This window comes from Oratosquilla oratoria, chromosome 2 (assembly GCF_046742065.1).
Source record: "Oratosquilla oratoria isolate Oo_2021 chromosome 2, ASM4674206v1, whole genome shotgun sequence".
NCBI lineage: Eukaryota > Metazoa > Arthropoda > Malacostraca > Stomatopoda > Squillidae > Oratosquilla > Oratosquilla oratoria.
This window is the reverse complement of record NC_134778.1, coordinates 77444821-77458092: the sequence shown is the minus strand read 5'-3', so window position 1 is coordinate 77458092 and position 13272 is coordinate 77444821. Positions and strand designations below refer to the sequence as shown.

The following is a 13272-nucleotide window of genomic DNA, read 5'->3' as shown; positions in this document are numbered from 1 at the left end:
ATGGTGCCCATATAGAAGTGTATTAAATGAGTAAGAAAGACTTTATTGAGCACTGATTAATATAAAACAAACCTGGCTAAGATATCTTATCAACTGCTTTGTAATAAAAATTTAAAATTGTAAAGAGACTTTATGGACACCCTGTATGTATATATATATATATATATATATATATATATATATATATATATATATATACACATATATATATATATATATATATACATATACATAATACAAATGCATATATATATATATATATATATATATATATATATATATATATATATATACATATACATAATACAAATGCATATATATATATATATATATTTTGGACAGAAATAAAAGAAAGTCATTACTTCTCCCTCAGCCTAATCCATACCATCCCATTGCAGCCCATTAAAATCTACTACCACATCCGGCAAAACAAAAATGTAACAAAGAAGTTGGAATCCACTGTCCCTGCCTCTTGAGACACATAAATAACTTGTGTTGGAGACAAAAAATATTTCTTATTGACATGTTCACTTGAAGTGGCAGTATAGTATTACGCTTCTAGTATTTTCTTTTATCTGAAATATCGAGAAAGGATCAAAACTGAACCTGTTTATGAATCATTTTTGTTCCTTGACCAGAAACTCATACACAATTTTTTTTTCATAGATGCGGAAATTATGTAAATGAATCTTTATTTTCATTATTTTAGTTTCGTTTTTCTATCTTTTCAAGTCGAATATTCTGATGATACTTCGTTAACATAAATCAAGTAGTTATCGTCTATTTTAAAGTGTCCTTAGTTATCAGACTAAATATATGATAGTTAAAATCTGTATGGTTTTATTGGTTGTCCAGACCACAAAAGGTTTTAAGAAGTTATTTTTTTTCATAGATTTAATTTCTTCTGTCTTATAATGAGTCAACTCAAACCTATGATGATGTTTATATACATTTTATCTATTAAAAAAAAGTTACTGAAGAAATTTACCTTTTTCAAATACAAATAATTGGTACTGCGAAGACATAATGCAACATTTGTAAAACCCTTTAATCTCTATATCACTAGTGTTGGTATGGGGTGGGCTAGGGGTATAGCAGACTGTAGAATGAAGAATTGACCTTAAGAAGATAAAATCAGACAAAATGACTTAAATGTCGCAAGATAGGAACCTGGTTATTCATATCAACCCATCATCACACAATGTTTTAGATGAACAAAGTAGTGTGCTTTTATATATATTTACAAATTGAGGACATCTTATGGCACAGTAAGAAGAGTTCAATTGGCGGAGGGAGTTTTGTGTCCGCTGAAGGCCTTTAGGAGAATATTCTCCTTGGGTGTCTCGTGCAATCAACAACTTTTGCAGCCCAACATTTCTCTTTCGTTTGTACCACAATACTCTTCCGCACATGAAAGTTGCAGGTGTTGATTTGTCTTTACAGTTTTCGACCACATTGCAGTTGGAATGCAGTTCATTGGGTAAAGATTTGTTGGACCTTATGATTCCGATCATGTGTTCTGAATTTACGAAAGGACAAAGTTGTCAAAATATCATGTTCATGGGATAGCTGCTATCAGTGACTCGTGATTTTGTGCTGATTTGCGTTGAGTGGATTAGTCAGAAATACGGAATAAGTATGTTGAATGATCAAAAGTTCAATAGTATCAAATATAAAACGTGCCGAACTACACCTGAGTGAAATAGAGAACGCTTAGTTAAATCACAGGTATCATCATATAGGTGTTTAGTTATCTTTATTTTTTCGTCGCAGAATCTTATTGTTAAGACGTGAAAAACAGTCGTTTGTCTTCCTTAAGGAATCAGATTAATTCCCCTTACGGCGTTTGCTTGTATGAGTATTGTATCTGCAAGATTGGGAAGGCATTTAGGAAAAAATTGTAAATATTTGCGTATTTTTCCTCGCTTCAAAGCAAAAACGATCGACTGTACATCCAATTGAGTTGTTACAGACAGATCGTGGAGGCTCTCGTATAATAAATAACGAGATTGTGGTAGATGTATTTAGAATATTTCGAGGTGTTTAGAGAGAGTGCACCGGTGAAGGCAGTAATTATCCTTGAGTAGGTAATGAGAATGGGACTGCGGGTGCGTCGTAGGCATAACCCTCATTGGGTTTTGGGGTCGGCCTTGGAATCGTAATAGGCCTTTGCGTTATTGGTTGCGAAGGTATTAATGGCACCCGCGCTGTTGTGGGTCTCGTGGCCGTTAATGGTCTCTTCGTTATTGGCCTCGGCGTGAAGGGGCGTTGAGTTATAGGTCTTTGAGTTGGGAACGGTTTCTGAGTAGGACTTTGAGGAGGAGGGAAGGGTACAGAAGGCGTTGGATATTCGTATTTGTCTGTTGTTGGTTGAGGTCGACTTGGGAATGGTTTTCGGGTTGGTTGTGCAGCAGGTGGTCCTGTTAGTGGTGGACGGGGAGTTGTGACTGTCGGTTTTGTAAATGGTGGTCGTGTTACTGGTGGACGGGTTACAAATGGTCGAGATGTTGTGGTTATTGGACGTGAGGTTATTGGTCGTTTTTCAGTAGGGAAAGAGATGGGCTTTGGAGTTGGGTGACTAGGTCTATGAGTAGGGAAGGGTACAGAAGGCGTTGGATATTCGTATGTGTCAGTTGTTGGTTGCGGTCGACTTGTGAATGGTTTTCGGGTTGGTTGTGGTGCAGGAGGGTGAGATGGACGGCGAGTTGTGACCTGTGGTGTAAATGGTGGTCGTGTTCCAGGTGGACGAGTTAGTGATGGACGGGGAGTTGTGACTGTCGGTTTTGTAAATGGTGGTCGTGTTACTGGTGGATGGGTTACAAATGGCCGAGATGTGGTTATTGGACGTGAGGTTATTGGTCGTTTTTCAGTAGGTCTATGAGTAGGGAAGGGTACAGAAGGCGTTGGATATTCGTATGTGTCTGTTGTTGGTTGCGGTCGACTTGTGAATGGTTTTCGAGTTGGTTGTGGTGCAGGAGGGTGAGATGGACGGCGAGTTGTGACCTGTGGTGTAAATGGTGGTCGTGTTCCAGGTGGACGAGGAGGTGGTGGACGGGGAGTTGTGACTGTCGGTTTTGTAAATGGTGGTCGTGTTACTGGTGGACGGGTTACAAATGGTCGAGATGTTGTGGTTATTGGACGTGAGGTTATTGGTCGTTTTACAGTAGGTCTATGAGTAGGGAAGGGTACAGAAGGCGTTGGATATTCGTATGTGTCAGTTGTTGGTTGCGGTCGACTTGTGAATGGTTTTCGGGTTGGTTGTACTGCAGGAGTGTGAGATGGACGGCGAGTTGTGACCTGTGGTGTTATAAATGGTGGTCGTGTTACTGGTGGACGGGTTACAAATGGTCGAGATGTTGTGGTTATTGGACGTGAGGTTATTGGTCGTTTTTCAGTAGGTCTATGAGTAGGGAAGGGTACAGAAGGCGTTGGATATTCGTATGTGTCAGTTGTTGGTTGCGGTCGACTTGTGAATGGTTTTCGGGTTGGTTGTACTGCAGGAGTGTGAGATGGACGGCGAGTTGTGACCTGTGGTCTTGTAAATGGTGGTTGTGTTCCAGGTGGACGAGGAGGTAGTGGACGGGGAGTTGTGACTGTCGGTTTTGTAAATGGTGGTGGTGTTGCTGGTGGACGGGTTACAAATGGTCGAGATGTTGTGGTTATTGGACGTGAGGTTATCGGTCGTTTTTCAGTAGGTCTATGAGGAGGGAAGGGTACAGAAGGCGTTGGATATTCGTATGTGTCAGTTGTTGGTTGCGGTCGACTTGTGAATGGTTTTCGGGTTGGTTGTGGTGCAGGAGGGTGAGATGGACGGCGAGTTGTGACCTGTGGTGTAAATGGTGGTCGTGTTCCAGGTGGACGAGGAGGTGGTGGACGGGGAGTTGTGACTGTCGGTTTTGTAAATGGTGGTCGTGTTACTGGTGGACGGGTTACAAATGGTCGAGATGTTGTGGTTATTGGACGTGAGGTTATTGGTCGTTTTACAGTAGGTCTATGAGTAGGGAAGGGTACAGAAGGCGTTGGATATTCGTATGTGTCAGTTGTTGGTTGCGGTCGACTTGTGAATGGTTTTTGAGTTGGTTGTGGTGCAGGAGGGCGAGATGGACGGCGAGTTGTGACCTGTGGTCTTGTAAATGGTGGTCGTGTTCCAGGTGGACGAGTTAGCGGTGGACGGGGAGTCGTGACTGTCGGTTTTGTAAATGGTGGTGGTGTTGCTGGTGGACGGGTTACAAATGGTCGAGATGTTGTGGCTATTGGACGTGAGGTTATTGGTCGTTTTTCAGTAGGGAAAGAGATGGGCTTTGGAGATGGGTGACTAGGTCTATGAGTAGGGAAGGGTACAGAAGGCGTTGGATATTCGTATGTGTCTGTTGTTGGTTGCGGTCGACTTGTGAATGGTTTTCGGGTTGGTTGTGGTGCAGGAGGGTGAGATGGACGGCGAGTTGTGACCTGTGGTGTAAATGGTGGTCGTGTTCCAGGTGGACGAGGTGGTGATGGACGGGGAGTTGTGACTGTCGGTTTTGTAAATGGTGGTCGTGTTACTGGTGGATGGGTTACAAATGGTCGAGATGTTGTGGTTATTGGACGTGAGGTTATTGGTCGTTTTACAGTAGGTCTATGAGTAGGGAAGGGTACAGAAGGCGTTGGATATTCGTATGTGTCTGTTGTTGGTTGCGGTCGACTTGTGAATGGTTTTCGAGTTGGTTGTGGTACAGGAGGGTGAGATGGACGGCGAGTTGTGACCTGTGGTGTAAATGGTGGTCGTGTTCCAGGTGGACGAGGAGGTGGTGGACGGGGAGTTGTGACTGTCGGTTTTGTAAATGGTGGTCGTGTTACTGGTGGACGGGTTACAAATGGTCGAGATGTTGTGGTTATTGGACGTGAGGTTATTGGTCGTTTTACAGTAGGTCTATGAGTAGGGAAGGGTACAGAAGGCGTTGGATATTCGTATGTGTCAGTTGTTGGTTGCGGTCGACTTGTGAATGGTTTTCGGGTTGGTTGTACTGCAGGAGTGTGAGATGGACGGCGAGTTGTGACCTGTGGTGTTATAAATGGTGGTCGTGTTACTGGTGGACGGGTTACAAATGGACGAGATGTGGTAATTGGACGTGAGGTTATTGGTCGTTTTTCAGTAGGTCTATGAGTAGGGAAGGGTACAGAAGGCGTTGGATATTCGTATGTGTCAGTTGTTGGTTGCGGTCGACTTGTGAATGGTTTTCGGGTTGGTTGTACTGCAGGAGTGTGAGATGGACGGCGAGTTGTGACCTGTGGTCTTGTAAATGGTGGTTGTGTTCCAGGTGGACGAGGAGGTAGTGGACGGGGAGTTGTGACTGTCGGTTTTGTAAATGGTGGTGGTGTTGCTGGTGGACGGGTTACAAATGGTCGAGATGTTGTGGTTATTGGACGTGAGGTTATTGGTCGTTTTACAGTAGGTCTATGAGTAGGGAAGGGTACAGAAGGCGTTGGATATTCGTATGTGTCAGTTGTTGGTTGCGGTCGACTTGTGAATGGTTTTCGGGTTGGTTGTACTGCAGGAGTGTGAGATGGACGGCGAGTTGTGACCTGTGGTGTTATAAATGGTGGTCGTGTTACTGGTGGACGGGTTACAAATGGTCGAGATGTTGTGGTTATTGGACGTGAGGTTATTGGTCGTTTTTCAGTAGGTCTATGAGTAGGGAAGGGTACAGAAGGCGTTGGATATTCGTATGTGTCAGTTGTTTGTTGCGGTCGACTTGTGAATGGTTTTCGGGTTGGTTGTGGTGCAGGAGGGCGAGAAGGACGGCGAGTTGTGACCTGTGGCGTAAATGGTGGTCGTGTTCCAGGTGGACGAGGTGGTGATGGACGGGGAGTTGTGACTGTCGGTTTTGTAAATGGTGGTCGTGTTACTGGTGGACGGGTTACAAATGGTCGAGATGTTGTGGTTATTGGACGTGAGGTTATTGGTCGTTTTACAGTAGGTCTATGAGTAGGGAAGGGTACAGAAGGCGTTGGATATTCGTATGTGTCAGTTGTTGGTTGCGGTCGAGAGATGGGCTTTGGTGATGTAGGAATAGATGTAACCGGACGGACTGGGAATGGCGATGGTGGGCGATGTGTAACTGGTGGAAGAGGACGTATTGTAGTGGGCCTATATGTTGTAATGAGAGGTCGGGATGTGACTGGTCGGTGGGTTATTATTGGGGGAGCGGGCGTAGAAGGAATTGAGGAAGGTCTTTGGGGCGTAGTGCGAATAGGCGGTGCAGGGGGAGGAGGTGGAAAGGAAATTGATACCTCTGGGTAATCATAATCTTCCGTTGTGGTTGGTTGACGGTGTGTTGTTACTGTTGGACGAGTTGTGACTGGTCGCGAAGTGATCGGTCGAGGGGTTGTAAATGGAGGGCGGGTACCTGGCCTTGGCGTGGTTGTACGAATTGGGGTCGGGGGAGGAAAAGGTTTTGACGGAGTTGGATAGTCATACCGTTCTGTTGTGTGATGGGATACAAAAGGACGTGGAGTTGTTGGGCCTGGGATTGATGGTCGGATTGTAATAGGTGGTTTGATTGTAAATGGAGACGGCGGCCGAACAGTAACTGGTGGACTTTGTGGTCGAGAAGTAATAGGTCGAGAGGTTGGTCTTGGGGCGAGAGTAGGAGAATAAGTGGGTCTAGGTGCAGGACCTGGGGAATGAGTTACTGGTGGCTGGGGCCGATGCGTTACTGGTGGCTGCGGCCGTGGAGTTATTGGTGGTTGCGGCCGATGCGTTACTGGTGGTTGCGGCCGATACGTTACTGGTGGTTGCGGCCGATGCGTTACTGGTGGCTGCGGCCGTGGAGTTATTGGTGGTTGCGGCCGTGGAGTTATTGGTGGTTGCGGCCGATGCGTTACTGGTGGCTGCGGCCGTGGAGTTACTGGTGGTTGCGGCCGATGCGTTACTGGTGGTTGCGGCCGATGCGTTACTGGTGGTTGCGGCCGATGCGTTACTGGTGGTTGCGGCCGATGCGTTACTGGTGGTTGCGGCCGATGCGTTACTGGTGGTTGCGGCCGATATGTTACTGGTGGTTGCGGCCGATGCGTTATCGGTGGCCGCGGCCGTGGAGTTACTGGTGGTTGCGGCCGATGCGTTACTGGTGGCTGCGGCCGTGGAGTTATTGGTGGTTGCGGCCGTTGCGTTACTGGTGGTTGGGGCCTATGCGTTACTGGTGGTTGCGGCCGATGCGTTATTGGTGGCGGGGGCCGATGCGTTATCGGTGGCCGCGGCCGTGGAGTTACTGGTGGTTGCGGCCGATGCGTTATTGGTGGCTGTGGCCTATGTGTTATAGGTGGCGGCGGCTGTTGTGTTACTGGTGCTGGACTAGGTTGAGAAAATGGTTTAGGAGTAAATGGAACCCCAGGAGTAGGAGCAGGGACAGAAATAGGTCTTCCAGTGGGTGTAGGAATAGGAACAGAGGCAGTCGGGAAGGTAATTGGTCGCCCCGTCGCGGGATGTGGCATCTCTGTTTGGCCGATAAACTCATTCAGTTGGTAAAATTCGTTGGACCTGTCGCACTCCACATTGAACCACCAGTCACAAATGAAGTAGCGTTGATTGAAGACTGTTCCATTGGGGCATAGGAACGACTGCTTTCCGCTTCCTTGACATACATGGAAGACCTAGCAAGAAAAAGGACTAGAAATAGTAAGGGAGAACTCATCCACATGTCTAATTAATAGGGTATTAATGAAGGAATCCAAGACTAAACAACAAAAGCACTACCGACTGCTAGTTATAAGTAATACATTTTTAATCCTAGAACATCTAATAATGCAATGAATGCCATATTAAACCATTGGCATGAATTGCGTTCATTCCTATTCTGGACTAGATTCATATGATTTCTCTATTGTTAGGTCTAATCAGACTGGTACTAATGTCATTTACAATAAGTATACAGTAGCTATTAGATATCTTAGATATTACCTCTTGATGTTTTTGTGCCAATATACTTTTTGTGAAACATCATCATCTGACTATCAGACAGCGTGTAGTAGTCTTACCTGGCAGCCGGCAGTCGGGTCTGGATCGGCATAGTAACCATTATGGTCATTGTCATCACAAGAGAATTCGGTGAAAGGGACGCTGGAAAGGATGGGGTAGTCCACACCTGCTTTCCCAGGGATTCCTGGAAACGGGTTGTTTGGATCCAGCGGCTTTGGCTGTTGAGACAAAGGTAAGTCTTGGAAAGGTGGATTGGTCAGAAAACAAAATTTTTATCTCAGAAAACTCTTGGAATGTTCGAATAGCTTTGGCTCGTCTAGGAAAGTATCGGTTAGACAAGCTTTTATACAAAACTACAAGAGCTTTTTTTTTTTTTTTGTCTATATCTTCCCAAAGTGAAGATTTATGGAAATTAATGCCTTGAGGGGAAAGAGTTTGGATTGATTGTCAGATGAAATGAGAAGTATAAAAAGAATATCATTAGATGCAGAAGAAAATTTTTGAGGTGGAGAGGAATACGGGCAAGAGTAGAAGAAGAATGGGTATGTTTCATGGGGAAAGTGAAAAAATATGGTATGTGGAGAAAGGATGATGGTAGGAAATAGGAGGGGCAGTGAATGGTGAAAGATAAGAAGGGAGCCTATGGGGACTAGTTGCAAAGTAGAATTAGTAAAGCATATGAGAGGTACTGAAAGAAAGGGGGAGAATCAAAGGCATGGTAAGGGAGGCGCAGAGGAGAACAAATGTAAATTGAGGTAAATGTTTGACAGAGAATTTTTGAAAATGTTAAGAATTCTTTTTGAAAGGATAAAATAAGTGAAGATTGGAGTCACGTAAAAAGAAAGGAAGGGTGCAGACGGACAGATGTTAATAGAAATAAAAGCGACAAGGAGAAAACTGGTAATATTTCAGAGATTTATTGCATGTGGAGATAGGGTGGGATTGATTATGGGAAGAGGAGAGGCTAGGGAAATTAGAATCATGATAGAAAAAAATTATAGGACTATAGGAAAAAATGAGTTACAAAGAGAATTTAAAGTTATGAAAGGTGGTAAAGCACCTGGGTTAAATGGGTGTTACTTGGAGTGTCTAACAAAGAGAAGAACAGTTAAAGTGGCTATATAGATTTGCTCCTTACAAGGTGTTTTCCTCTGAAATACTTGTCGTCATTTGCCACTTTTATACAATATAAGAAAGTTGATTTTTTCGAAGAGCAAATCAGCTGTTTTGCATCCTACACTAAGATTGTTCGGGTAACATTAAAAGAAAATATATAACCATTACATACACATTTCATGATATCAGTTAGTATTTTCCAGATATGGTTAAGACTAGCTTTTTAGCACAAGTTCGAAAAACTAACATGCATAACTGTTATCAAGTCAAATACGACTGAGTAAAAACAATTAAGAAAACACCTTAAAAAAGATAATCATTAACTGACTTCTTACCTGTGGTTGTGGTCGCTGGGTTAATGGTGGACGTGGACGCTGGGTTACTGGGCGTGGTGGTCGTGGAGTTACTGGTGGTTGGGGCCGATGCGTTACTGGTGGTTGCGGCCGTGGAGTTACTGGTGGTTGCGGCCGTGGAGTTACTGGTGGTTGCGGCCGTGGAGTTACTGGTGGCTGCGGCCGATGCGTTACTGGTGGCTGCGGCCGATGCGTTACTGGTGGTTGCGGCCGTGAAGTTACTGGTGGTTGTGGCCGATGCGTTACTGGTGGTTGGGGCCGATGCGTTACTGGTGGTTGCGGCCGTGGTGTTACTGGTGGTTGCGGCCGATGCGTTATTGGTGGCGGCGGTCGATGCGTTACTGGTGGCTGCGGCCGATGCGTTACTGGTGGTTGTGGCCGATGCGTTACTGGTGGTTGCGGCCGTGGAGTTACTGGTGGTTGCGGCCGATGCGTTATTGGTGGCGGCGGACGATGCGTTACTGGTGGTTGCGGCCGATGCGTTACTGGTGGTTGTGGCCGATGCGTTACTGGTGGTTGCGGCCGATGCGTTACTGGTGGTTGCGGCCTATGCGTTATTGGTGGTTGTGGCCGATGCGTTACTGGTGGTGGTCTCGGGCGTTGTGTTACAGGAGGTCGTGGGGATTGTGAAACTGAAAATGGTGAATAACTTAACTTGTTGTTTCAGGAAAAAAGAAATAAAATCATCACAAGTAACGATACAACTTACTTATTTCAGGCGATATAGCACCTTATTTCTTGAAACCTCCTACAAACATAGCATTTCCTCGGCTAAATTAAGTAGAATAAGTTCTTTATAGGGTGTCGAAGATGGGCTTGATTGAAGGTGAGGCGGTACAACATTCCTTTCGAGCCTTGTCAGGAAAACAGGGAATGGAAATACGATGACTCACCTGGAGGAGAAGGCCTTGGGAGGCTTATAGGTGGTGGAGCTGGCGGGGCAGGTGGTCTTGGTTTCGCAGGAGGTGGACCCGGTAAGGGGAGAGGAATACCAATAGGAATCTGTTGGGTTGGAAACAAAAGCCCGATTAGCCATTCTCACTAAAGATAGTGACTTAGTATGGAATATGGACTATGGATTGACTAGAACAGACCATCCGCTCGCGCGGGATCGGATTTTATGGTGCATGAAGAGAAGTCTGTAGGGAAATGAAATGATAGTTGTGTATAAAAGGGGGCTATTGACACTGACCACTTTAACGGATATTTATTAGGATTTGTATCGTGACTTAGTATCGTCGTAGGTATTCACTGCCGTCCTTATATTCTGATACAGGCTCTGGGAAGTTGGGTCTCAAGAGACTGGAGACTGGGAGATTTCGATGCCTACCTGAGGTGTCGCTGGGAGATCCGGGGCCCCATAGAGCTGTGATGGTGGACGGGGTGGAATGAGAGGGCGAGAAGGTTCCTCGTACTCGTAACGTGTTTCAAGCAGCTAGAAAAACAAAAGGGAGGAAAGAGGAGGTTACCACATCATGATATTGGGCAAAGCGTTTCCATTAATGACTACTGCCTGGAGCAAGGTGATCTTATACAGCGTAGAAGAACATCTTACTCTATCGCTTTACCTTTAAGTCAGAATTACTAGTTTAACGCTTTTGTTCTAATTAACCTAATATTTTCTTGATATTAGAGAAGATTCTAACTCTTCAGATTAAAATCTGTCTTGCTTAATCCCTTTGACAGTACTCATATTTTAACGGTTTTGTTATGGCAAACTCAAGACAATTCTGTTCAACCTGGAGAAAGGAAAGCTGAACTGCATATTTGTTGTCATCGAAACGGAAATAAATGTATTTAATATAGATAAGGATAAGTGGTGAAAATGTGGAAAATGGGAAGTAACAGAATTTTTATAGATAAAAGTAAGTGTAAATTTATAAAACTAGTCTTGCTTGAAGTAGAGCAAACTGGCTCATAAAAGTCACAACACTGTAATACTACAAGGAAAAGGTAACGAAAGCAAACAGATATATAAATTCTACAAGTTATTGAGTGATCTGTTTAATAAGGTAAAGGAATTACTATAGTGAGGCGTCAGCTTAGCAAACAACTGGTAAAAATTTAATCTATAGATGGAATCTATAGACTCAAATGTTAAAGCTATTATTCGCAAGCTTTATTAACAAGCTGAAGAAATCTAATCTTGGGAAAATTCCTCATTTGAAAGAATAAAATAGAAACATAGAATATATGTCTATTCAGCCCATAGATTATGATGAACGAAGTAGAAATTTGTGTAAACATTGCACCTAGTGATCACAGCTAAATCGGGTTCAAACTACAAAAATATTTATAATAGATTTTTGTATACCCGTAATACCTGGTCAGAACAAAATTAATTTTAGTGGCCTACTTCAGGAGCTAAAATAGAGGGAAAAGATCCTTAGTTATATAGCTACAGCTTATTGACTGGGAAGCAAAATTACACGAAAACCTGCGTATCAGACCTATGAAATAATCATAAGTTCTCTGAGCTTATTTCTACTTACATTTCATATAAGGAAAGACGTTCCCCCTTTTGAATCAAAATGAAAAAGACCGATAAGGAAATAAAGAAAATTAATGCTGAAGAAAGAGAGGCTCATAACAAGTCTAAGCGTTCTGAATTCATGAATCTTTACCGTGCCATGCAAAAGCCTACAGGGTTTTAGAAAATACAAGAGGGTCTCTTCTGATTACATGTTCTTAATGTTTTGTATCTCCACCTCACCCATTCCCGTCCACATTGAGTCCCGTCTGCGATACAGTTAAGAAGACTCGAAAGAATTAAAAAACATACGCCAGCACTGACATGCGCAACGTTCCTTATTCGGCAATAGAAAAGTTATGGCGCCGACTCAGAAAGTTTGTATTAAACATTATGGACAAACACTCAAACACATTCTAAGAACTAGGTACCAAGAGGTAGCTACGTTCACGGGTTCTGTGCGCATACATAATCAGAATTGCCTTGCAATACAAAATCAATGACTTCCTCTATTAGTTTCCTTTCCCTCGGTGCCAGTCGGGAAGAGTGAAGTTTGATGAATTCACTCTCTAACTCTTGTGCCACAGACCCTCCAAAGATCTGGAGGGATACCAAGCAGCAATAGGGCGAGAATTTACAGCCTCCACCCAAGGACATCAACCACCTAACCACTCCGCAGACACTTCCCAGCACCAAGCTGACCTAGTGGCATCAACATAGAGTGAGGACTTCAAACCCCATCATATGAAAGAATCGCATTGTTTTACCACCTAGACGGAAATTACCCTCTAACCGTTCCCAACGGCATGGGGTAAAATGCTGTCATCTCAGAACTCATATCAAGTTGCCTGGTCCTTCAGGCATTGACGCAGAATTACTTAAACGCATGTTAAAAAATTACATATATGACAACACAATACAATAGGGTATTTTTCCCTGGCTACAGCCCTTCATAATTAAAAACCTTCCATATCGTTCTCATTCTGAAACCCCAGAAATCCACCTCTGCTTCCCAATATCATCACCCAATATCTTTACTAGAGTATTTCAGTAAGGTGTTCGAGCATGTCCTCTGCCACCGCTTGACTGTCTACTTAGAAGAGAACAGTATCCTTAGAGATTGTTGGTTTGGTTTCCCCCAAAAGCAGGATGATAAAGATATCTTTTCACTGACTGCACACTGGGCTTCAAAAGTGCTAGACGGTAGTGCTGGTAAAACCATCATGATCTGTATTTTGTGGAGAAGGCATTCAAGATTGTCTGGAACGAAAAACTTAAATGTGAATTGTGCCACCTACTTTGACTTTGCCCTATCATTCAGATGGTTGCCCTGCAACTACCTGGGTGGCAGGGCAAAAATAAAATAGCGGGACTGCCTA

The 13272-nt window shown here is 43.9% G+C and overlaps 1 protein-coding gene across 1 annotated transcript in view; it reads right to left on the bottom strand.

The window, feature by feature from the left end:
- Window positions 1-347: 347 nt before the first annotated feature.
- LOC143036426 (uncharacterized) overlaps window positions 348-13272 on the bottom strand; it is a 193801-nt gene continuing 180876 nt past the window's right edge. The window contains exons 4-8 of the mRNA XM_076203781.1: window positions 10754-10858; window positions 10317-10425; window positions 9406-10055; window positions 8014-8172; window positions 348-7629 (exon numbers count right to left, since the gene is read on the bottom strand). Coding sequence (XP_076059896.1) covers window positions 2074-7629; window positions 8014-8172; window positions 9406-10055; window positions 10317-10425; window positions 10754-10858 — 6579 coding nt within the window. The 3' untranslated portion in view covers window positions 348-2073. The remainder of the gene's footprint in view (window positions 7630-8013; window positions 8173-9405; window positions 10056-10316; window positions 10426-10753; window positions 10859-13272) is intronic.